Source organism: Panthera pardus, unplaced genomic scaffold (genome assembly GCF_024362965.1).
Source record: "Panthera pardus isolate Hobbes unplaced genomic scaffold, ASM2436296v1 HiC_scaffold_8, whole genome shotgun sequence".
Lineage (NCBI taxonomy): Eukaryota > Metazoa > Chordata > Mammalia > Carnivora > Felidae > Panthera > Panthera pardus.
This window is the reverse complement of record NW_026527013.1, coordinates 86,772,099-86,796,510: the sequence shown is the minus strand read 5'-3', so window position 1 is coordinate 86,796,510 and position 24,412 is coordinate 86,772,099. Positions and strand designations below refer to the sequence as shown.

The 24,412-nt window shown below is 35.6% G+C and overlaps 1 protein-coding gene across 6 annotated transcripts in view; it reads left to right on the top strand.

Annotated features, from left to right (window-relative positions):
- The window catches only part of PCLO (piccolo presynaptic cytomatrix protein), a 429,470-nt gene extending 412,558 nt beyond the window's left edge, over positions 1 to 16,912 (top strand). For all 6 annotated transcript variants that reach the window (XM_053897773.1, XM_053897770.1, XM_053897772.1 and 3 more), the window contains 3 exons: positions 9,194 to 9,328; positions 9,746 to 9,891; positions 12,274 to 16,912. In XM_053897773.1, coding sequence (XP_053753748.1) covers positions 9,194 to 9,328; positions 9,746 to 9,891; positions 12,274 to 12,414 — 422 coding nt within the window. In that variant the 3' untranslated portion in view covers positions 12,415 to 16,912. The remainder of the gene's footprint in view (positions 1 to 9,193; positions 9,329 to 9,745; positions 9,892 to 12,273) is intronic.
- Positions 16,913 to 24,412: the final 7,500 nt, after the last annotated feature.

Below are 24,412 nucleotides of genomic sequence, written 5' to 3'. Positions count from 1 at the left end.
ATTTCAGATATGAGTAATGTTAAAAAAATATTTTCTCAATCCATGGTCACTTTTTAAACTATTTTGTAGTTTAAATAATTCCCATATAGGATCTCATACAATTATGAATATTTCAGGAAATATTGGTTGCCATTTTGTTGTTTAATATAAATGAGCTGCATAATTGATGTGATGTGTATATACAGACAATAACTTCTGGCTAGGTTTCAACAACCGGAGTGTGGGGTGCCTGGCCGGCTCAGTCGGTAGAGCATGTGATTCCTGATTTAAGAGTCATGAGTTTAAGCCCTATGTTGAGTGTGGAGACTAAAAATCTGCTTATCATGCCAATAGTGAGATGGGCAAATAGAACCCTAAATCAACAACCCAGAATTGCTTGCTGTTTTCCAAATAGTTTCCTCTCAGGGTATCAGGGAAACCTGTTTTCTAACTTCTAAGCTTTCTAACGTTAAAAAAAATGTTTAATTAAATATTTTTTTAATTTTTATTTGAAAGGATATTATTTTATTTATTCATTTGTTTATTTAGAGGTATAATTAACATAGTGTTATATTGGTTTCAGGTGCACAGTGCAATGATTCCACAATTCTATACATTACTCAGCGCTCTTCACAATCAGTGCAAAAATAATATTCATAAGAAAATATAAGGTTTTCATAAGAGAGAGAGAGCTCTGGACTTAAAATCAGAAGATCTAGATTAAAGTTCTACCTGGGCCACTTAGCCATTTAGCAAGTTATTTCAAATACCAAAGCTGCTAGTTTCTCACCTGTAAAATTGAGATTATACCAACCTTACTTCTTGTGAAATAATTACCGTGTTCTGTTAATGGTAATGTTTTCTTAAGGTGCACTTCTCTAAGCTATAAATCAGACGGAGGTGTACAAATAGCATGTGTATAAATATGTGCATGTAGATATGACACACACATGTTTTTCACAGATAAAATATGTATAAATGTAAACTTTTTCTGAGTAAAAGGAGTGAGAAGAGCGCTGCATATTTTAATGGAGAATAAAGCACCAGAGAGTGTGAAAAAAGAAAGCTGTGGGAGACAAAAATAAGTCAATTTGACAGTTATACTTAGTTGGAGCACTTTAGCTAAAGAGATAGAGGGATGCACACAGTTTTGTTAAAAACAATTAAATTATTCATGGTCATGATTATAGTGTTTTTTAATTTAATGAAGAGACTATATCATGGTAAAAACAAAGGAATTGTCTAATTTCAATAAATATTTTAGCCATATTCATTTATAAATGCTCTCACTAAGTTTAAGAAACAAAATTGAAAATATTACAAGGTTGAGCTATTATGATTTTGAGTGTGGAGAGCGCGAGCTGGGGAGAGGCATAGGGAGAGGGAGAAAGAGAATCCTAAGTAGGCTCCACAGCCAAGTTCAGAGCCTCACATTAGGCTTGACCTCATGACCAGTGAGATCATGACCTGAATCAAAAGCAAGAGTCAGGTGCTTAACTGACTGAGCCAACCCGGAGCCTCAGCAATTATGATTTTTAGTACTATATTTCAATTTTCAATTTTAAGTCTGCCTAAAGGAAATTAGCACTCCTCCACTTACTTCCACTTTTCCTCCTCAATTTCATCTGTAACCTTTTTTCTTCCCTCCTTCCTCCCTCTTCCTTCCTTCCTCCCTCCCTCCCACCCTTCTTTCCTTCTTTCTTACTTCCTTCCTTTCTTTTTTCCTTTCTTTTTAATTTTTTTAAAGTGTTTATTTGTTGGGATGAGCACTGGGTGTTGTATGGAAACCAATTTGACAATAAATTTCATATAAAAAATAATAAAGTGTTTATTTATTTTTGAGAGAGAAAGAGCACAAACGGTGGAGGAGCAGAGAGAGACACACACAGAATCGGAAGCAGGCTCCAGGCTCTGAGCTGTCAGAACAGAACCCCATGCAGGGCTTGAACTCACAAACCACGAGATCATGACATGAATGGAAGTCAGATGCTCAATCGACTGAGTCACCCAGGCACCCCTCCTTCCTTCCTTCCTCCCTCTTTTCCTTTCCTTTCCTTTCTTCTTTCTTTCTTTCTTTCTTTCTTCCTCCATTACTATATCCTCTATATCTTCTGCCACAGCCTTTTAAATATTTTCATAAGGCTATTTTTATTTTTATTTTTTTTATACACGAATGTCCTCTTTCAGGGGACTTATTTTTTCCCTTGTCTCCTTTAAAAATGTTTTCTATATCCTTGAAGTAGTTTAAATGGGATATATCAATGTATCAAGCAATCAGTATTTCCAGGAATACAGGGTGTTCTTTTGATCCACAGATTTACCCTTCTGTTACTTCAAGTAAATACCTGTATATTTTAAATAGATGCTATTTTCTAAACTCTTAAACTTACTTTTTCTGGAAAATCAGTTATATTGGATCGTATTTCTCAGTTGGACATACCTATCATTGTTCTCTACCTTCTTTATCTTCCATTTTCCTTTCTATATCATCCTTTCTTCCCTCTATGTCAATAATACTGATTTCTGTCTTATTCAATTTTATTCATGGTGTTTCTAATTCATTAATAGTTTTAAAATGGAACATTTGTACTTGCGTGCTATAATCGGCATCTTTTGTCACCTAATTTTTGAAATTCCCCTCAACATCCCTTCATCCCTTCCTCTTTTTTCTATTCTTTTCCCCCCTTCTTTCTATTCTTAAATTGTGGTTATGTATCCTACTGCAGGATAAATATCTTCTCCAGAGCAGGATCGATGTTAGATCTGGAGCTGCCCCCTTGTGGAGACAGTAGACCTGGACTAAGAGGTTTCTGTCACCATCCGCCGTCTGCTCCAGGTGACAGAGGCACTCTGAACCTAGGAAAGGGCAGACATGATTGACAGTGGTGACTCACAATTAACACAATCTCAGCAGGCATGTCCCTTTCTTCCTTTAATAGAGACATTAAAGAGCAAGCTGGAACAGTCTTCGAACAGGAGAAAATTATCAAGAACTTCACAAGTACCACACTGTGAAGCATGTGAATTTAACCTTCCAAGAAAGAAACAGGCAACGTGATGATTTGAGAACTGTAATTAGCAAGCTTAATTCCCCCCTTTTTTCCCCATGGAAGAAGGTGGGAAAGAACAAATATCACGTTCTTAGCACGTGGGGTTTTAAGGGCTGCAAAAGAGGAATATGACCTATAAAAGTGAATTTGTCCCAGAAGATTTGTCCTATTTTATTCCATCCCGCTTGTTAGTGTGATCAGTTCTGTCCACAGCTTTTATTGGCTTCGAGTAGTAGGAGTGAGTTTTCCTGGAATTCCTCCTTACCTTGGTTTAATCCTCTTTTTCCCCCTCCATTCCAGGTGTGGGTTTGAGACGGTGTTCTTTCCACTTCTGTACGGCTTTGGAGGAAAGAAATAGAGCTGTTTTACACATAGATTTGCTGGCCTGCTTGGCGAGATTTTGCTCTCTCTTTTGAAATTTCATTAAATGTTTTTTGGCCAGCATTCACTGTAGCAAGCCAAGATATGTCTTATTTCCAGGGGAAGATAGTCTCTGCTTTGGGTCTTTCACCTGCTTCATCTTGGAGCTCCCAGAAATGGGGAGCCTTGGCCATTTTTCCCGATCGCACCAAAACTCTCAGATCTTTTTAGTGATGATCCAGGGTTTCCACTCTCAAAGGTTTAGTGTGCCTTTTCTGGGGCTGTGTATTCTCGTTGTCCATCCTCTTCTCTGTGATGGGGATTTGGTGGTAATACTCAGGGTTTTGTCACCTCTTTTCCCAGCAAGATTTTGTGATACAAGATTTTTGTGCTCAGGAATCCTGCTAAACTGTGCTTTCCCAGAATCCCCCTTTCCATTCCTACACGGAACTTTTTGGGGGTTGCCAGCGGGAACTGTAGCCTATTCCTTGTTCAGTTACTATTTGTTAACACTTTTTCTAATTTTACTTTTTTTCACCTAATTTCTCTAGATATTAAAGAAAAGAATTTCTAAGATCTTTCCTATTTTCTCATTTTTATATTGAAAATTACTTGCCTGTGAAGTTGTTTTTTTTTTTTTTTTTTAATATAAAACAGAATGATTTGAATGGGCTTATTTATGCTTCCTTAAAATGGTTAAGTAACCAGAATTGGATGCTTGCTTGGAAGTTTGAAGAAATATATTAGATGATGTTTTCGGTTTCTATCTGTCATGAATGTGTAAACAGAATATGACCTGATAGTATTAGGGTATATTCATGACCGTAAATGTTTACAGCAAGTCACCGAGAGGAGAGTAGTGTCATGGTTAAGAGGCCAGAGGTGATTTCTGAATAAGAATGTTAAGAGACCACACATCACTGAGTAAATTCATTATTGTTTTTTGTTTTGTTGATACTATTCAGAGTATCAGAATTTTGATTCATTAATTTCATCTATTTTTCTATTCTTTATCTCTTTAATTTTAGTGTATATCTCTATTCTTTCCTTCTTTGTAGTTTCTTTTGTTTCACTTTGTTCTTTTTCTAACTTTTAGAATTGGAAGTTTAAATCACTTGTATTAAAATTTTTGATAGAATATTAATGCATATGTGTTTTTTATAAATGCTTTAAATGATATAGGCATTTAAGACTATTGATTTTCCTCTCATCATTACTGTAACTTTCTTAGATTCTGATACTTACGGTATTTCCATTATCATTATTTTTCAGAACTTTTGTATTTTCTCATTTTATTTTGCCATTCCCCCAAGAATTACTTAATTGAAGCCTTTTTGTGTGTGATTAATGTTTATAATAGTTTCATTTTATAAAACTTATTGTCTGATAATAAGAGTTCAGCCCCTACTCTCTTATTGTTTCCATATACCTGACATGCTTATAATTTATGTATTTTTGACTGTTAGAAACAAAACTACATTTTAACATAAAGGTAAGCTTTGCTTTATGAGCCAGTCTGAAAGTCATTTAAAAATAGGACGCTAGGGGCGCCTGGGTGGCTCAATCGATTGAATGTGTGACTCTTGATTTCAGCTCAGGTCTGATCCCAGGGTCCTGGGATTGAGTCCAGCATTGGGCTCCACGCTGAGTGTGAATGCTGCTTGGGATTCTGTTTCTTTTGCCCTCTGCCCCTCTCCCCTACTCGTGCACTCTCTCTCTCTCTCTAAAATAAAAAAAAAATGAATAAATAAAAAATAAATTAAATTAAAAAGACTAGCTAAACCTGTTTGTATTTACTGATATGGTAGATGTGTTTGCAGCTCTGCATTTTGTTTTATAATAGTTGTGTATATTTGTTGTATTTCTTCTTCCATTTGGTGTCTTTGATTTGTAAAAATTTCTTCTGTAATTAAGAAGGATTCATATCTTTAATGATTTTCTTTTTATATACACCATTTATAATTCTTGCTCTTCTTATCTCAACACTTACTACGTGGTTTGTCAATTTTTAATTGCACCCTTTGTTACCTACCTATTGCCTATACAAAAGTCAAAAGTCTCATTTCACTTTCTGCGTTTTCTCCTTCCCCATCCATCCATTTTTTGTTGTATTCTTACTACTCTTGGAATACATAACAAATGCTGTTCTTCCACGCACCTGTGCCCTCACTCCTGCTTTATCCTTAGCCCCATAATTAAATACATTAAATACTCACCGTCATTGATTGCACTGAAGTTTCTCTAGTTTTCTCTTTGGTTTAACGAAATGCACTCCCCTTGTATTTCTCAGAGAATCAATCTTTGTGTAGAATTCTTGAGTTCTTTTATGCTTAAAACTGTAGGCTTGACACTCAAAAGACATTCCAGCTGTATATAAAACCCCTGCCTTGAGTCTTATTTTCTTGAGTTTCTTGAGGGCAAAGCTAACATCTAACTACTCGGAAGTATCGATAGTCATTGGTTGCTAAATTATTATGATGTAACTATATCTAGAAGATTTATGTTTCAGTATAGAGGATGATTTTCTGTATTTTTGCACCTTAGTTATTGGTATTGATAGATATTTTTCTACATGTCTGCATACATCTGGACAAAAATGTAAATTAACTTGATCAGACAATTGATCCAGGAAAGAAATAAATCAAAACAGCATATCCCCAAAATATGACAAAATTCAATCAAAAGGATTGAATAACTACAATCCAGTATTTGTACAATTTTGCACAAATGCTTTTGTTACTCTAACTTCCCCTCAAAGTTGACTCAACTATGTCCTGTGTTCTGTACTTTATTCAAGTGTATCCATGAGGTCAAAATTATTTTTAAATATACTAAAATATTATAATTTAATATACTAAAATTATGTATTAGAAAGTACATGCCTTTCTAAATCTGTGTGATCACATGGGAAATACATCTAAAGCATTTGTGCTGCATGTCTAATTATGACCATTGACTTGAGGAAGTCTGTGCATTTTTTTTTTTTGCATTGCAAGCTCAACTAGCCCTTTTAAATATGCAATGTAATTTCTACTAGAAAGAATAACTCATAGACACATGCCACTTATTCTGAAAAATTTACAAAATGAGCTTGTCACTTTAAGAAAAACAAGTGACAGTAGTCGTCAATTATAAAATTCAGCTTTTAAATAAAAAATAGAACTTTGAAAAACTTGCATCTGCATTCCTGAGCTTGGAAGTTTCTCAATTTCAGAGAACTTCTTGATGATATTGGTGATGATATTAACATGTGTGCTTCAAATATTTTATGAAATGTGTCAACAAGACCTTCATAGCTCAGTGAACCAGTGTTTTCCAAAATGAGCAATATGAGGTTATCAAATCAGGCATAGTTAAAAGATCCATTCAAAATGCAAGATAGACTGGTGTATTTTAAAGTAACAGTTCAGAAAGTTCCTTGATATGATTTCCGAAATTATCCCTTGTCTTATTTAAGAAATTACCACTTGTCAAGTTTTAACGTAGCATCAAAGATTAACATTATCCAAAGAGGATATTAAAATATTCCTCCCTTTTCCAACTATTTGTATGAGAGTGGACTTTCTTCATATATTTCAACTAAAACAACTTATTGAGTTGGATGTAATATAGAAACAGGCATGGGAATCCAGCTTTCCTTTATTAAGCAAAACAGTAATGAAATTTGGAAAAATGTGAAACAGCATTCCTCACTATGTATTTTTTATTTTGGGAAATATGGTGATTTTCCATTAAAATATTGTAAGTATATTATCATTTTAAGTGATATCCAATTTTAAATATCCAATTTTAAATATCCAATTTTGCATTTTAGTTAGAAATTTAAAATTTCTTTTTTTTTTTTAAATTTTTTTTTCAACGTTTTTTATTTATTTTTGGGACAGAGAGAGACAGAGCATGAACGGGGGAGGGGCAGAGAGAGAGGGAGACACAGGATCGGAAACAGGCTCCAAGCTCCGAGCCATCAGCCCAGAGCCTGACGCGGGGCTCGAACTCACGGACCGCGAGATCGTGACCTGTGTGAAGTCGGACGCTTAACCGACTGCGCCACCGAGGCGCCCCAGAAATTTAAAATTTCTAATATTGATAGCTGTAATACATACAATGGTTCTTTGAGGAACTCCCATTTAAATTTTTTTTAATGTTTTTATTTTATTTTTGAGAGAGAGAGAGAGTGTGAGTGCGTGAGTGGGGGAGGGGCAGAGAGAGAGAGGGAGACTCAGAATTTCAAGCAGGCTCTGGTCTCTGAGCATCAGCACAGAGCCCCACATGCGGCTTGAATTCGCAAGCGATGAGACCATGACCTGAGCCACAGTTGGACGCTTAACCGACTGAGCCACCCAGGCACCCTAAGGAACTCCCATTTTATTTTTAAGACTATAACGATGTGTGAAACCAAGATGTTTGAGAACAAGTGATCTACATCCAAACTTAAAAAACCTTCAACAGGTTCCTTTTGTTCTAAAGATAAAAACCAAATTCTTAACAAGGCGCCAATTAACAATATGTCATAACCACGAGGACATTTATTTAGTTCCTCAGTCCCATGATGTTCCCTTTTGTGAACACACTGTTCCTTCTCTGTAGAATGTTCTGAATCCATTTCAGCTGGTTAATTCTTTCTTGTCCTGGTTTCAGCTCAAGCAGACTTCCTCAGGCTCTCTTGGAATCATGCTCTCATATTTTATAAACTTGTTGGGTTTTTTTTCTAATTATGTGCTTATTGATGAAAATAATCCATTAACACTTTCTTCCCAACAGGTGGAAAAAATCATAAAACCAATAAGCATGCATGTTTGGCTCCATTCTTCCTAACAGAGTGTTTATCATAGGGTAGCGTGGGAAATAAAGTACTTGTCAGTGACTAAATAAGTGGATGAATGTATGAATTGACAGAGGAAAGGGTGAATCATTAAAGAATCATGAGTGATCATGAATGGCTTCTTCAGTAATACAAGGATCCAAGATAACACTTGAAAGAAATACATTGGATTCATTTAAACCACGCATTGTATTCTCCTTTGTGTAATGTCGTCACTACATGAGTTCTTCTTAGCTATGTCTTCCATAAAAGAAATAGGAAGAAAGTATAAATAACATACAATGACATTTAGTTATGGTAGCAAGTGTTCTTGAGAAAGCCTTGTAACGAGCAATTGTTAGCAAACAACTTCTTGTATTTCGTATGATTTATTTCCTATAAATTATATTAGAATTCTATTATTTAAAAAAATTTTCAAGTTATTTATTTATTTTGAGAGAGAGAGACAACATGAGCGGGGTAAGGGCATAGAGAGAAAGGGAGAGAGAATCTGAAGCAGACTCCCAGCTGTCGGCAAGAGCCCCATGCAGGTCTCGAACCCACAGAACCCATGAAACGTTGTGACCATGACCTGAGCCAAAACCTAAAGTCAGACCCTTAACTGAATGAGCCACCCACGTGCCCCTGAATTCTATTGATTTTATGTATGTGTGTCTTATAGTCTCATCTCTCTCCTCTTTTGGCCTAATAATCTACAGCTGAGTAACACCTACTTGCATTTCCTCCATACCTCCCTTTTTACTAGCCTGTCATCATACTTAGCACACTTTGTTGTAAGTGTGGAATTTATTGGTCTCCCCATGAAATCTGTCACTCCTTAAGGGCTTGGACTGTGTTTTATTCATCTGTGTATCCACAGGATACAATAAAGTGTTCAGCGCTTGATAAACACTCAGTAAATGAATGTATGCATGAATTATTGAATGAAACATTGAATAGATGTCATTTCATATTCCTTACCATTTTTCTTAACTTTTTCCAGTCAAAACTCAGGTAATGGGAGAAATCAAGATTGCACTGAAGAAGGAAATGAAGACAGATGGTGAACAACTGATAGTTGAGATTCTCCAATGCAGAAATATCACCTACAAATTTAAGTCTCCTGATCACTTACCAGGTATCTAATTTTATGATAATGAGAAGTATAAAATATCTAGGAGTTCTGTACAAATATGTCCTAAATAATCTGGAAAATTCAAAGTAAAATTGGGGCTGTATACTGAATATATCTGAAAAAAAATGTGAAATAAGGATTAACCTCTCATATAGAACACGTTGATATTCTACTAATTTTTAGATAATTTTTCTCAACACAGAAACAGAGTAATGTGTTTATCATACAATGGGAAAACACATTCAAATTGCTAAGAAAATTGGTGTGTCTTTTAATCACTTTATGTTGTCTGAAACAAATTGAGCACGTTCTGCTGGCTTTGTTTAAAATATAGGATAACTCCCAGTGTACAATTATAATTCTTTCAATAGAAAATTGTATCAGTAATGGACATTTTACAAGCTGAATTCTTCTTTTCAGACTTATATGTAAAAATATATGTGATGAACATCTCTACCCAGAAGAAAGTGATCAAGAAAAAAACGAGAGTTTGCAGACATGATAGAGAGCCTTCATTCAATGAAACTTTTAGATTCAGCCTCAGTCCTGCTGGGCATTCTCTTCAGGTAACTGTATACTATGCAGTTACTCTTTTTGTGCATACAGTATTTATTTTCCATTCAATTATTTAATATGTGTATACCGATCATATCGTGTGTGACATTTTACAAGTTAATTCAGTCTTAGAGGTTTCTTTCCAGGGGCCTTTAATAAGTCTGCAGCTCACTCACCCATCCAGTTGGCTACCGATTCTTCTCTATTCTGTTTACTCAGTTTATTTTATATAGATTTATTTCCATGCTCACAGCCACTAATCCTCTTTGAGTTTTCATCTTTATTACTCAGATCATTTTAGCAGTGTAGCTGGCCTCCTTGCCATCAGTGTCTTCCCCTCTTAATTCACTTCATCGCGCTGCTGGCAGAGGCATCTTTTAAAAACACTGGGTAAGAGGGCCCCGGGGGTAAGTGAAAATGTGAAGGCAATTGAGAGTATACTTACTGTGATGAGCACTGAGCAGCGTATAGCATCGCTGAATCCTTATGTTGTACACCAGAAATTAATATAATGAATGTTAAGTATACTTGAATTAAGAATAGGCAGGTAACGGGGCGCCTGGGTGGCGCAGTCGGTTAAGCGTCCGACTTCAGCCAGGTCACGATCTCGCGGTCCGTGAGTTCGAGCCCCGCGTCAGGCTCTGGGCTGATGGCTCGGAGCCTGGAGCCTGTTTCCAATTCTGTGTCTCCCTCTCTCTCTGCCCCTCCCCCGTTCATGCTCTGTCTCTCTCTGTCCCAAAAATAAATAAAAAACGTTGGGAAAAAAAATTTAAAAAAAAAAAGAATAGGCAGGTAGGTAGGTAGACAGACAGACAGACAGACAGAAACACTGGCGGGCAGGTTACATCAAAGCCTTCAGTGATTCATCTACATCCTGACTCATCCATAGTCCTCTCACGTGAACTCTAAGAGTGTTGGTTTAATTTCATCTCTTTGTATACTTTACAACACACTCTATACTCCAGCCACACCACAATCTTTTCAAATCAGGTTAAGCCTCCAACGGTTTGCTCATATTTTTCTTCCCTTCAATATTGTCTTCTTCATCCCTCTCCACCCATCTCACTATTCCCAAGTCTTTCAGGATGAACTCCGCCCTCTATTGATGACCCTAGGTGCAATTCATCACGCCTCATTCGCACAGTATTTTGCTAATCTTACTAGGTTACCAATCCTAATCTGTGCTGCATAATCATTTATATCCCTACTGGTCACTGCTTTCCCACTCTCTGCTCCTCTAGGGCAAGGCCTGGCTTTCATTGCTCTTTGTTCTACAACATAATACAGTGTTTGTACGTAGTATGTCTTCATTAGATGTAGGAACAAGGAACGAAAGAGGGAAACCGAGGTGGGAGGAAAGAGATAAAAAAATATGGGAAGAGTAAGACCGTGGTACTGGCCCTGAAGGGCACACTAGAGACACATATAAGAAATATTACAAAGTTAAAGCTGCATTGAGGGTATTAAAAGGTATTACAGTGGAAAGAAATTTTAAAAAAGCAAAAGATGCTCTGAAGTCTGTGTGAGCAAATGGGTCTTCTACAGAGATTAAGTAGTTAGAGACAGGACTACGAGGGAGAAAGATTACACATTTGTCTGAAATGTGATAAATGTAATAAGAAAGCAGGATCCAGGTGAAGATATACAATGTCATATCCAATCCCAAAACCAGGGCCCAGAAGAAATAATCATAAATGTATATTTTGAAGTCAGAAACATAAAAGTAAAGTTTTAGCCAAGAATAAAGATGAATTCTCTAAAGGAGATTCTGAAAAGAAAGCAAGAGAGAACTGTCAAGGATTAATGGTTAACACTGACGCTCTCTACTTTTCTTCAACTCATCTCTGGAAGAAAACAAAACTGTCTTGAGTGTGAGATCCTATGGCATTTCAATTAATATAAGTTCTACATATGACAAGAAATCACTTCAGAAGTACACACTGTAGTAAAATCACCAGTAAATTAAATGCTGAATAAAATTACTGTTGTATTTTCTCTGCCTTGTGAGCTCTTATTCATTTGCTCAGCACTCAAACAATTTTGTATGTTGGTGCATATTTCATAAACTACTAGAAAATGTACCTATCAATTTCTTCTGAGAAATTTTCTATTCAATTAAGCATAAACCTAGTCAGAATGAGCTGTTAATACATGTCTTATCTAAAATTCTCATATCCTCCTGGATGTGGCTTTTCCTTTGGGAAATGCTGGTGTGAATTAATTAATACTATGCACATCTTTTGAGGATATCTTGAGGATTAGTTATCTTACAAGTATAGCTGCTACTTCCTCTTACCCTTTCTTGTCTGTGTTATTTCTTTGATGATCAAATGTCCTTTTAAAAAGGTTGAAAAACGTATGCAAGTATATATAACTTTGGCTCTTTTTTCTAGATTTTACTTTTCTCTAATGGAGGGAAGTTTATGAAAAAGACCTTGATTGGCGAAGCCTGTATCTGGCTTGACAAAGTGGATCTGAGAAAAAGAATAGTCAACTGGCACAAACTTTTGGTCAGTCCTACTCAAACCCATTGAAGAAATGTGTCTGCTCAGGGTATGGAAACTGTTCTAAATGATCTCAAATCAAGACGACAGTTGGATACTATTCTATTCACGTTTTGGGGGGTAAACGTGAAAGGAGGAATGGCACGCAAAAACAAAGTCTTGTAAATGTTTTGTTGTGGAACACAGTAAAAAACTCAGATGAAGAAGTTCCTGTTTTAGGGACCAAAAAAAAAAAAAAAAAAAAAAAAGGATTGCATGTGGCTGTCAAGACAAACAGTGAGAGCTATCTTGGTTACTTAATGCAGATTAATGGTGATTTTGAGCAGAGTTGCCCTATAGCTAAAGGCAAATGCTCAACTATTAATATGGTTTCCAATGCAGAGTTTATTCTTTATGCAAAAGAATCTTGGTTGAAAGGAAAGAACTGACGTAACAAATCACAATTTTCGGACGTCTACAAATCTTTCTTCTTCATCTTATTTTCTCCGACAACTTACTGTGTTTAGATTCCAACACAGGACTCAACTACAGGATGTGTTCAAGACTAAGAGGGAGGTGGTTGTGTTCATAAGGAAAAGGTACTGGAGATGGGGAAATGATGGCTTTTAGATTTTCTCTATGTCTAAATGTTACAAGCGTGAACAGCACCAACTTTGGAATTCATGTTGTAAAAGCACATTTGTATAATTTGAAATAATGTAGAGTGAAGATAATACTAAGTAGAAATAGACCTATGTTTATTTAGAAATAAAGCCATGATTGGCTAACAATGAATGTTGCCCCACAAAAATATTGGAACCTTGGTTGAAAACATCAAAATCTCCATAACTTACCATTACATTTTCAACATACCAAAGAACATAGACTAAAATGGTATGTTCTAGGAAGCATGATAAGTTGTTCTTTGTGCAAGTGCAAATAAATGTGTCATTCCACATATTTCCTTTCTCTTGAGTGATGTATTGAAGGAGGATAAATTCTTCCTCTGGAAAACACATCATATTAATCTGTGACATCGATTCTTTAATTGGTGTCATTTCCTGTTCTTCCATAATGCTTTTTTTCCCTTAGCACATTAACTGATTGTACAATGACACCAAACTTAAGTTCTCTCTAGTGTTCCATTTTCCTCCTTTAGTGACAATTTCGCAGTGATCAAGCTTGTCAATACTGGGAAAATATGTGAAAAGTCAACAGTATATTGAGAGTAAAATATAACGAGCTATTTTAATAATGCAGAATAAAAGAACCAATGCCTAAGTCATTAAAATGAAACATCCTCTTCTCCATCAACCAACAGGAAATACACTCAGCTGAGATTAAAAGCCCAGCTTCTGTCTTGGTCCTGCCACTGACTGTGTCACCTTGCACATGTCCCTTCAAGTCACTTTTCCCCAGGTTTCTTATTTGTAGGATAAATATAATTACATATTCTTAGCTTTCCTAATGGGATGTGGGGATGATCAAACCAAGTGAACTGTGAGAAAAAAGAAAGCACATTTCCAGATAGAGTTTTATAGATATAAGTGAGGAATAATTGTTATGCAGCTCTTTATTTCTCAAATTTTATATGCAAAAACATCCTCCATACCAATGGTCAGCATTGACTTGGATAAAAGTAGTATATTAGCTCCAAAACTATTTTTTTCTTAAAAATATAACCTGGTGTTGAACCTGCGAGAAGGTGAAGAATTAAATCAAAATGATTTGCAAATCGAGTTATTATAAATGAAATGAACCTACTAATCTTATCCTACCCCAAAATGAATTGGTTCTCAGACTGTTCTGAGTTTTAAAAGCTGCTTCTTTATTCAAAGGTGGGATTTCCACGGGTTTAGAGAAATCATCCCCAAATATACTGGTTGGATGTTGAATTTTCTCATTTTTTAAAGAAAAACATACTTGAAATTTGAGAGGAATTGATTTAATGTAAAACATTAAAAAGAAAACAATTTCTAATAAATGCCAGGCTATCTTTATTATATTCATAAAGAAATAGAAATTCACTCTTCCCCAGTCTAAGAAAGCTAACAGTCACTTTTCTTCCCTGTATTTTTTTCCCCTCCCCTCCCTGATATCGCAGTGTCATTTACCAATTGATACTGCTTTAAAACAAGCACGCAGGGGAGGGGATTGCTGAAGATTCGATATTGCTAGGATTTTATTTTTAGAGACAGCTAGATCTGCTGATGGTTGCTATGGATATCGCCGGCAGAAGTTAGCACTTTAGGGAGCTTATAATCATCATTCATAATTGGGGAAGAGAAGGATTCAGGAAGATCTCTTTCTGACACAAAAAGGTTCTGCTCTTTGCCCTTAAAAGGACACTCTAGCTCATGCTAGGTCCTCTTCTGCAACCACTCACACCCAGAGGTATGCAGGGGAGGATGTATGAGCAGTAAGTTTTACTTCATTCCAGTTGCAAATTTATTTTAGAATAATACAAATGAGGTGCCACCAAAAACAAAGATCATCCCTTGGTAGCTATTTGACCTGAAAGAGTAGGAGTCTTTGCATTACAGGTGCCCCTTTGTTCCGAGGAACTAGTGACGGACGGGGCCAGGTCAATCAAGAGAGCTAATGACATGGCTTTTTGTGCACCAGCATCCCCCTTCAGAGAGCATAAGATCCTGCCAAAGTGTGCCAAGTTTGCCACTGACCAAAATCCTAAGTTGTGCTGGAATTATTCTATGCAACACTGATCCTTGAACAAATGCATTTCTTCTGAATGATGATTACCCTTCTTACAACAAAACGATTTCTTTTTTAATTGCAAATAGGGCTCCTGGTGTTTTTTACTTTTTTGTATATCTCACAGCACATGATTTTCCACTTTTTATTTTATTTTATTTTTTGGAATCAGCTTTTTTTTTTATCCGACTGATGACAAAGTTTGTAATTTCTAAATAATATGTGATCAGTCCAAGTACAACACCTATATTTTGAAAAGCATCTTAATTTTTCCCACAATTTCATCGAATCGTCAGAGACTGGAGTTGCTTCTTGGTTTAAAATTGGGTCCTAAGGAACTTTTAGCTGTAGAAGCAAAAGCACAGAGTGAATTTTTACAAAAGACGGGGACTTCTAGGATGGTCGTTACAGACATAGATAACAGTTTGAGCAAGAAGTTGGTGTTTCCCTTGTTTTTACTTAAGATTAAGAAGACTTTTGGTGACTCTGAACTCTTTCTTTACCATTTCTGTTGAAAAGAACAGTTTCCAAGATTAAGGAGCAGGGATGGTCTTTGCTCCTTAATGTGCCCATGTTGTAATTAACCGTACTAATAAATGCATATTTTCAACATATCAGTGGGATTAGTTTTGTGGATCACACACATTAAAATAGTCATATTGTGGGAATATTATAGCTGGTAACCAGCTGATACCGATTCTTTCTATAGGAATGTTGTGATGATAGCGGTAACAGTGGTAGTGACACTAGGTCGGTGGTCCTGTGAAGTGAAATAAAATTATATACTATATTGTGCCCAATTTATTAGAAATGATTTGACCAATGTTTCATTTCATTAAGATATCATAAAGATGTTTATAGTATTTTTTTACTTTATTATTTAAATCATAACTAACAATATTTTTAAAAACTTATTTTCATTGCTATAATGTCTAATATTCCCAAAGCAGCCAACTACAGCTATATATATATATATGTTTATAACTCTACATGTGACAGAGTGAGTTGCCCTCTTGTTGAGCTTGAGATGGAAGTGACGGAAAGCTCGATGAATAATCATGAGCCGTCTCTTTAATAATTACTTGCCTTTGATGTAATACAAAAAATGAATGAGTGAAACAGATACTCTCATTGAATATGACACATTGATGTTTTCTGTATGTTCCATGTTGTTGTTATTATTAAAGAAGCCCATTAAGTCAAAATCATTTAATCCAATGATTCCTTATCTGAAATGTAGATTGAGAGCATTTTCTTAAATCGTTACCCTGTACATACCTATACATTTGGTAAAATAGACAAAGTTGAAATAATAATTTCATTTGGCATTCAGCATGTGAATATGATTATCGTTTGATTGTGTCTGTATATTTGTCGGTGATGTGCTCAGGTGCTCCCACTACTGATTAATGTGTGTGCTAATATCCTAACAAAAACACATCTGATATTAATGGAAAACATTCTTGTCTGAAAGAATAAAAATCTAATAAAATTGATTTCAAAATAAAAAATAAAGTACTTGGAGATATGTCTTGTTTCTAACTACATGTTGCATGCCATGTTGGTGATTTGCTAATGTGTTCTTTTCTGTTCTACCCAAATCTCTCTGGAAAATCTAATGAACAAATACAAATTCTTGGGCTAAAGGTTGTATACATTGAATTGAAATATACGAGAATTGTATTAAAAATGCTTGTAAATCTGTCTTGAGTTTTACCCTATGTAAAAATATGTCTTGGTTTTGTGATTGTATACAAGATGTATCTTGATAACTTATGCAAATTGTGCTGTATAAAGGCTGTTGCCTCAGCCTTACCAATAAATATTGAAAATGTCACCTTTGACTTCTTGTGTTTATCAACTTGATAAAGTGATGCTTTATTACAGAAATAGAACTTTTCACATTTCCTCTGAAAATTATATCATAAATACATTCACTCACCGAGTTTAAAAAATAAATTTTAAACGTAGCAGAGATACAGAAAACAGAATTAAACAAACATATAGCTTAATAAATTATTGTCTATCAGATACTTTTGTAACCACCACCCAGGTCAAGAAATGAAACTTTGCCAGTCATCTCATAAGTCCTCCATGTAACCCTCCCCTGTCACAAAATCCTCCCAAACCCTAAATGTAATCACCAGCCTTATTTTTATGATAATTAATTCCTGGTTTATCACTGACATCTGCCTAGTAAACAAAATGGGGGTGATATTATTTTTTAAATGTTTTCTAAGCCTCTTTTAATCTATGTATTCTCCCCCCACCACCTCTTTTTTTTTTTTTTTCAGGGCGTCATACTTTTTGAAGAAATCTGGTCTTTCTACCAAATCTGGTTTTTGCTGATTGCATACTCACAGGGTGGTTAACAAGTTTTTCTGTCCTTTATTGCCTGTAACTTGGTCTTTTGCTCTACAGATTTGACCTGATTCATGTTCAAGCTCAAAGGTTGGCATTATATTCCTCTGTGAGAGGTATATAGTATTTGGCTGTCTTTCATATTTGTCCTATTTCCAGCCACTGGTGCTCAATGCCTAGAAGAGACCCATTAATTAAATTTTACAAAATGGTGATATTCTACTTCAATCAGCATTTCTTCTTGGAATACTGTTAAAAAGATAAATTTCCCCTCAACCAACATTTGATTACTGAGTAGAATAGTTTGTATAGGAAAGTTAGGATAAAGGCAGAGAAGATTGGACAATTTTGTTTATCTGCTTACCATTTTTTCAAAAAAAGTAATCCCTATCATCCTCCAAAGATGACCACAAAGTTTATGCTTTTATTTTTATTATCATTGCTAACTCACGGATTGAAACAAATTTGACATGTTTTGTTTTGTTTTGTTTTTTTACTTTTTATTGTTTCAAATAAATTTTAGTTAGTTAACTTATAGTATAATATTGATTTCAGGGGTAAAATTTAGTGATTCAAAATTTGGTGTGTTTTAATTCATTGAAACTGTTATTCTTATCAATGTTCAAATTTTCCTTTTTTAATGATTTGGGACAGCTTTGAGTAAGCTTATGTGTTTTTTATATTCTTTGATAACTTTCTTTTTATGGCAAGAAAGTTATCTATCATTTCTTAACCTTAAAACAGCATAGGAGATTTATTTAACTTGAATTTTTACCTTCCTATTTATGTCTATAAAATAACTAAATTTACGAATATATTGACACTGATTGATCAGGTTTTAGCTGATATGGTATTACTTCTTGTCCTTTTGACTAAGATCACGTGTAGTATCTAATATACTTAAGGTAAACTCTTAAGAGTATTCTTAGGAAAGGGGCGCCTGAGCAGCTCAGTCGGTTAAGCATCCAACTTCAGGTCAGGTCATGATCTCATGGTTCATAGGTTCAATCCCCACGTCAGATGTGTGCTAACATCTCAGAGCCTGGAGCCTGCTTCAGATTCTGTGTCTCCCTCTCTCTCTGTCTCTCCCCCACTCGTGCTGTCTCTGTCTGTCAAAAAATGAATACACATTAAGAAAAAAAATTGTTTAAAGAGAATTCTTAGGTAAAACAAGTATCTTAGAACAGTTTTTGAAGATAATAAGATCTCTAAAAGGTGGTAATTAGATGATGAGTAATGAGTTTGAATTTTTGACTTTATTATCTAGGCATTTACAAGCTGAAAAGTCCTTATATCTACAGTTTAAAGCTTTTATAGGAAATTGAGCTGAAATAGTTTTCTATTAAAAAGTAATAACAGGGCACCTGGGTGGATCAGTCTGTTAAGCACACGACTCTTGATTTCAGCTCAGGTCATGATCTCACATGTTCATGAGTTCAAGCCCCTCATCAGGCTCTGCATAGTGTGGACCCTGCTTGGGATTCTCTCTCTCTCCCTCTCCCTCTGCCCCACTGCTGCTTGTGTGCGCTCCCTCTCTCTATCAAAATAAAGAAATAAACTTTAAAAAAGTACTCAAATTATGATAATAAAAATGTTGAAGTCCTTTCCTCTGTTTAAATGACAATTCCAAACAAATTAAAATTTTATTTTTTATTTTATCTTTTATTTTATATAACAATTTAATTTTATTATTTGTAAAAATTAAGAAATATTTCCATGGATTACTCAATAAAAAATGACCTTCCAACAGTTTGATTCTTTGAAAACAAGTTCAATAAAATCAATAGACCAGTGACAATCAGAGGAGAAAGAAGGCCAAGTTAACATTATCAGGTAGGATAAATAATGTATACGCGAAGATCCAAATATCTAGAAATGTATGAAAGTGGTAAGAATCATGACCAAGTTGAATTATCCCAGTTACACAAGATTTTTTCAATGCTAGAAAATGAATTAATGAAATCTTGTACATTAATATACAAGTTACAAAAAACATAAGATGATGGGTCATATTTGATAAAATTCAAAATCCATTTATAATAAAAACTTTATAACACACTTGAAATAGAAGAGCACTTTTTAAGTCTGCTGAATGTTATCTACCAAATAAAACCAAACAACCAAACAACAACAACAACAACAACAAAACCTTGCTGGTAAATGGATAGAAGGCTTTTCCTTTGAGACCAGAAACAAAGCAAATATGTCTTCTTATCACCATTCTCTTCAATACCTTTATGAGAGTTTCTAGCCATTGTGTCAAGGCTAGAGAAGAAAAAGACAAGTAAAGGAGTAAGAAGTGAGAAAGAAGAAAAGAACTATAATTATTTGTAGATTATACATCTTTGTGTGTAGAAAATCCAAAACAATCAACAATTTGTAAATACATGAAAATTTGTCAAGTTTACTAATTTTAAAAACTGTACAGAAATAAATTTCTTCTCTGAATGTGAACAAGAAATCATCAGAAAATGAAAATTTCAAGAAATGATTTTTACTAGCATCAAAAGTATCAAATGCCTAGGAATAAATTAATGAAGGAGTTCAAAGACCTCTACCAAAAAAATAATAACATTTTATTAAGGTATTAAATAAGAGCTAGGACGCGTGGGTGGCTCAGTTGGTTAAGCATCCGACTTCAGCTCAGGCCATGATCTCATGGTTCGTGGATTCAAGCCCCGCACTGGACTTTGTGCTGACAGCTCAGAGCCTGGAGTCTGCTTCAGATTCTGTGTCTCCCTCCTCTGCTCCTCCCCTGCTTGTGTTCTGTCTCTCTCTGTCTCTCAGCAACAAATAAATGTTAAAAAAATTAAGATGTTAAATAAGAGCTAAATACAATGTTCATTGATTGAAAAACTGAATATAGTAGTGATCTGAAATTCTTCCCAAACCGCAATTCCATTGATTCAATGCAATTACATTTCTTAAGTGTGTGAGAAATTTGATACAATGATTATAAAATTTATGTTGAAACACAGGGCCAAGAAAGATATTAAGACATTATAAAGATACAGAAATTAAGGGACGCCTGGGTGGCTCAGATAGTTAAGTGTCCGACTTCAGCTCACGTCATGATCTCACAGTCTGTGAGTTGGAGCCCCACGTTGGGCTGTGTGCTGACAGGTCTGAGCCTGGAGCCTGCTTGGGATTCTGTGTCTCCCTCTCTCTCTACCCCTCCCCTGCTCGCACTCTGTTTCTCTCTGTCTCTCTCAAAAATAAACATTAATTTTAAAATATATATATAGAAATTAAGAATATAGTGCTGACACAGGATACGTAAATTGAACAATGGAACGAAATGGTGAGACCAGCATACTCACACACAATGCATACTTTATATACAACAGAGGAGATGAAGCAGATCTGCAAATCCCCATGAATTTGCAGTTAAATAGCAGGAGTCATTTGCAAATATCTTTTCCCATTCTGTTTGTTGCCTCTTAGTTTAGTTGATTGTTTCCTTTGCAGTGCAGAAGATTTTTATCTTTGTGAGGCCCCAATAGTTCATTTTTGCTTTTAAATGTTGCTTTTAAAGTTCATTTTTGCTTTTCCCTTCCCTTTGCAAATCACATATCAGGCAAAGGGCTATATCCAAAATCTATAAAGAACTCATAAAACTCCACACCTGAAAAACAAATAATCCAGTGAAGAAATGGGCAGAAAACATGAATAGACACTTCTCTAAAGACATCCAGATGGCCAACAGACACATGAAAAGATGCTCAACGTCACTCCTTATCAGGGAAATACAAATCAAAACTACACTCAGATACCATGTCATGGCAGAGTGGCTAAAATGAACATATCAGGAGACTATAGATTCTGGAGAGGATGTGGAGAAATGGGAACCCTCTTGCACTGTTAATGGGAATGCAAACTGGTGCAACCGCTCTGGAAAACAGTGTGGAGTTTCCTCAAAAAATTAAAAACAGATCTACCCTATGACCCAGCAATAGCACTGCTAGGAATTTACCCAAGGGATACAGGAGTGCTGAGGCATAGGGGCACTTGTACCCCAATGTTTATAGCAGCACTCTCAACAATAGCCAAATTATGGGAAGAGCCTAAATGTCCATCAACTGATGAGTGGATAAAGAAATTGTGGTTTATATACACAATGGAATACTACATGGCAATGAGAAAGAATGAAATATGGCCTTTTGTAGCCACGTGGATGGAACTGGAGACTGTTATGCTAAGTGAAATAAGTCATAGAGAGAAAGACAGATACCACATGTTTTCACTCTTATGTGGATCCTGAGAAACTTAACAGAAGACCATGGAGGAGGGGAAGGAAAAAAATAAAGAGAGGGAGAGACCCAAACTGTAAGAGACTCTTAAAAACTGAGAATTGGGGCGCCTGGGTGGCTCAGTCGGTTAAGCGTCCGACTTCAGCGCAGGTCACGATCTCGCGGTCTGTGAGTTTGAGCCCCGCGTCGGGCTCTGGGCTGATGGCTCAGAGCCTGGAGCCTGCTTCCCATTCTGTGTCTCCCTCTCTCTCTCTGCCCCGCCCCGTTCATGTTCTCTCTCTGTCTCAAAAATAAATAAACGTTAAAAAAAAAAAAAAGAAAAATTAAAAAAAACTGAGAATTATACTGAGGGTTGATGGGGAGTGGGAGGGCGGGGAGGGTGGGTGATGGGCATTGAGGAGGGCACCTGTTGGGAGGAGCCCTAGGTTGTATGGAAACCAATTTGACAATAAATTTCATATTAAAAAAAAATAGCAGGAGTCAATTGGATAGCCACTGAAAAAAATAAAAATAAATGATATTGGACCCTGTCTCTCACAGTTTTCAAGGATAAAATCCATATAATTTTAAAGACCTAAATATGAAAGGTGAATTTATAAAACATATGGAGGATAATTTAGAAAAATAACTTCATAAACTTAGATGAGGAAAAGATTTCTTAAACAAGGTACACTAACCAGAAGGAAAATTGGGTAAATACTACTACATAAAAGTTAAGACTTCTGTTCCTCAGACACTATAAAGAGATTGTTAAAAAAGTCAAAAAATTAGAAAAGATTTTTGATATAGAAGATAAATGAGCAAAAAAAATAGACTAGTGTGAAAAATATATAACACAAATCAGAGGTAAAAGAAAAGCAACATAATAGAAATATAAGAAAAACACTTCGACACATACTTTAGATGAGAAGAAATCCAAATGGTTAAGAAATATTATTTTCCGGGGTAATTCCATTTAAACTACAATGATATGCACATACATGAGTAAAAAAAAATCTAGTCCGAGGAAGCCAAATGTTGGAATGGAATTCTCATTAAGTGTTCAATGACATAAGTATAAATTGGTACAACCATTTTAAAAATAGCCAGAAATTTCCTTGTATATTGAAGATTTCCATCCCCTACAATTCAGTGATGGCGCTCAGACATCAGAAAAACTACAGCCATCAGAAAACCTCTTGAACATGTTGGTCAGCACACGTATTCAAGTACGCTAGATGGTTATTTAGCCAATACATACTGGTGCAGTGTCCGGCTTCCATTCAGATGGTCTTGGCAACTTGTGACTGGTGTGTGACCTTGCCATAAACATCGTTAAGTCTTTTGAATATTATCCTTATAAGTGTATTTATAGCAGCATCATTCATGGTAGCCCCAAACTCTAAACAACCCCCAAATCCATCAGTAATAAAATGGATATTTTGTAGTGCAGCAATGCAACAGAATAATTCAAGACAGTAAAAATGAATAAGCCAGAACTATACATATCAATATGAATGCATTTCACAAATACACGGAGGAAAAGTAAAATGCCCGCCAAAACACAGCATGGTTCTAAGAGCCATGAAAAAAATTAAAGGATTGATTATCATGAAAGAATAGGTTTCCTCCTGCAGGAATAAAGCAGGTGTCATTAGGGAATAGTGTTTAGGGGATTTCGAAGATACTAGCAACGTCCTATTTCTTAATCTGTGTGGTGATTATACGTATACTTGCAAAATAATTATTATTTAAACCACACACTCTTTTGTGTATTTTTTTTCACAATTTAAATCAATTTCAGGGACACCTGGGTGGCTTATCGGTTAAGCGTCCAACTTGATTTCAACTCAGGTTCATGAGATCAAGCTCTGCCTAGGGCTCTGTTCTGAAAGTGCAGAGCTTTCTTGGAGTCCTCTCTCTCTCTCTCTCTGCCCCTTCCCTGCTTACATTTGTGTTTTTTTCTTTCTCAAAAATAAATAAGCATTTAAAGAACACAACTTCAAAAGAGCAAGAATTAAGTATTAAAGAGTTAAAAATTTAGCTTTTGGAAAAAGAACGAACAATGTGTTTGGCAACATAAGGTCAATTATAAATTCTGTAGGTTGTTTCAGTGGAATGATGGGGACAGAAACCAATTTTTAAAAATGGACTCAACACGTATTGAATTCTTTTTAGATATTTGTATTGTATCAGGGCAGATTAGAAACTCAGGCAGAAGGTGGACAGTGCAGTCCACAGGTGGTACTCCTTCATTTGGAATCTAAGCTTTTAAAAGATTTTAAGGCCTTTCAGCTGATGAGATCAGGCATGCTTGCCCAGAATACTGAGAACAAGCTCTTCACTTAAAGTCAGCTGACTGGAGATGCTAATCACCTCTACAAAATACTATCACAGGGTGCTTCAAGTCGTGTTTGGATAACCGGCCACTACATTCGATGCGTAAAACCGGCCATCACAGGTATGAAGAAGAAATCTAAAGTTTCTTGTTTGGTTGGTTGGTCGGTCAGCTGGTTTGGTTTGGTTTGATTTTTAAGATGAGACAGGATTAAATAAATTGCGAAGTCAATGTGGAAGGACATACTTGAGAGGGAATGATTCTCTCCATCCTCGCTATATACAGAGAAGAGGCAATGAATACATTTTAGTGTGCAATATGAGAAGATGGAACCCAGATACTTGGGCAACAACCCCCCTTCAGGAGGAGAAAGGAAAATTTCCCCAACAGTCAGCTCCCAGCCCTGACT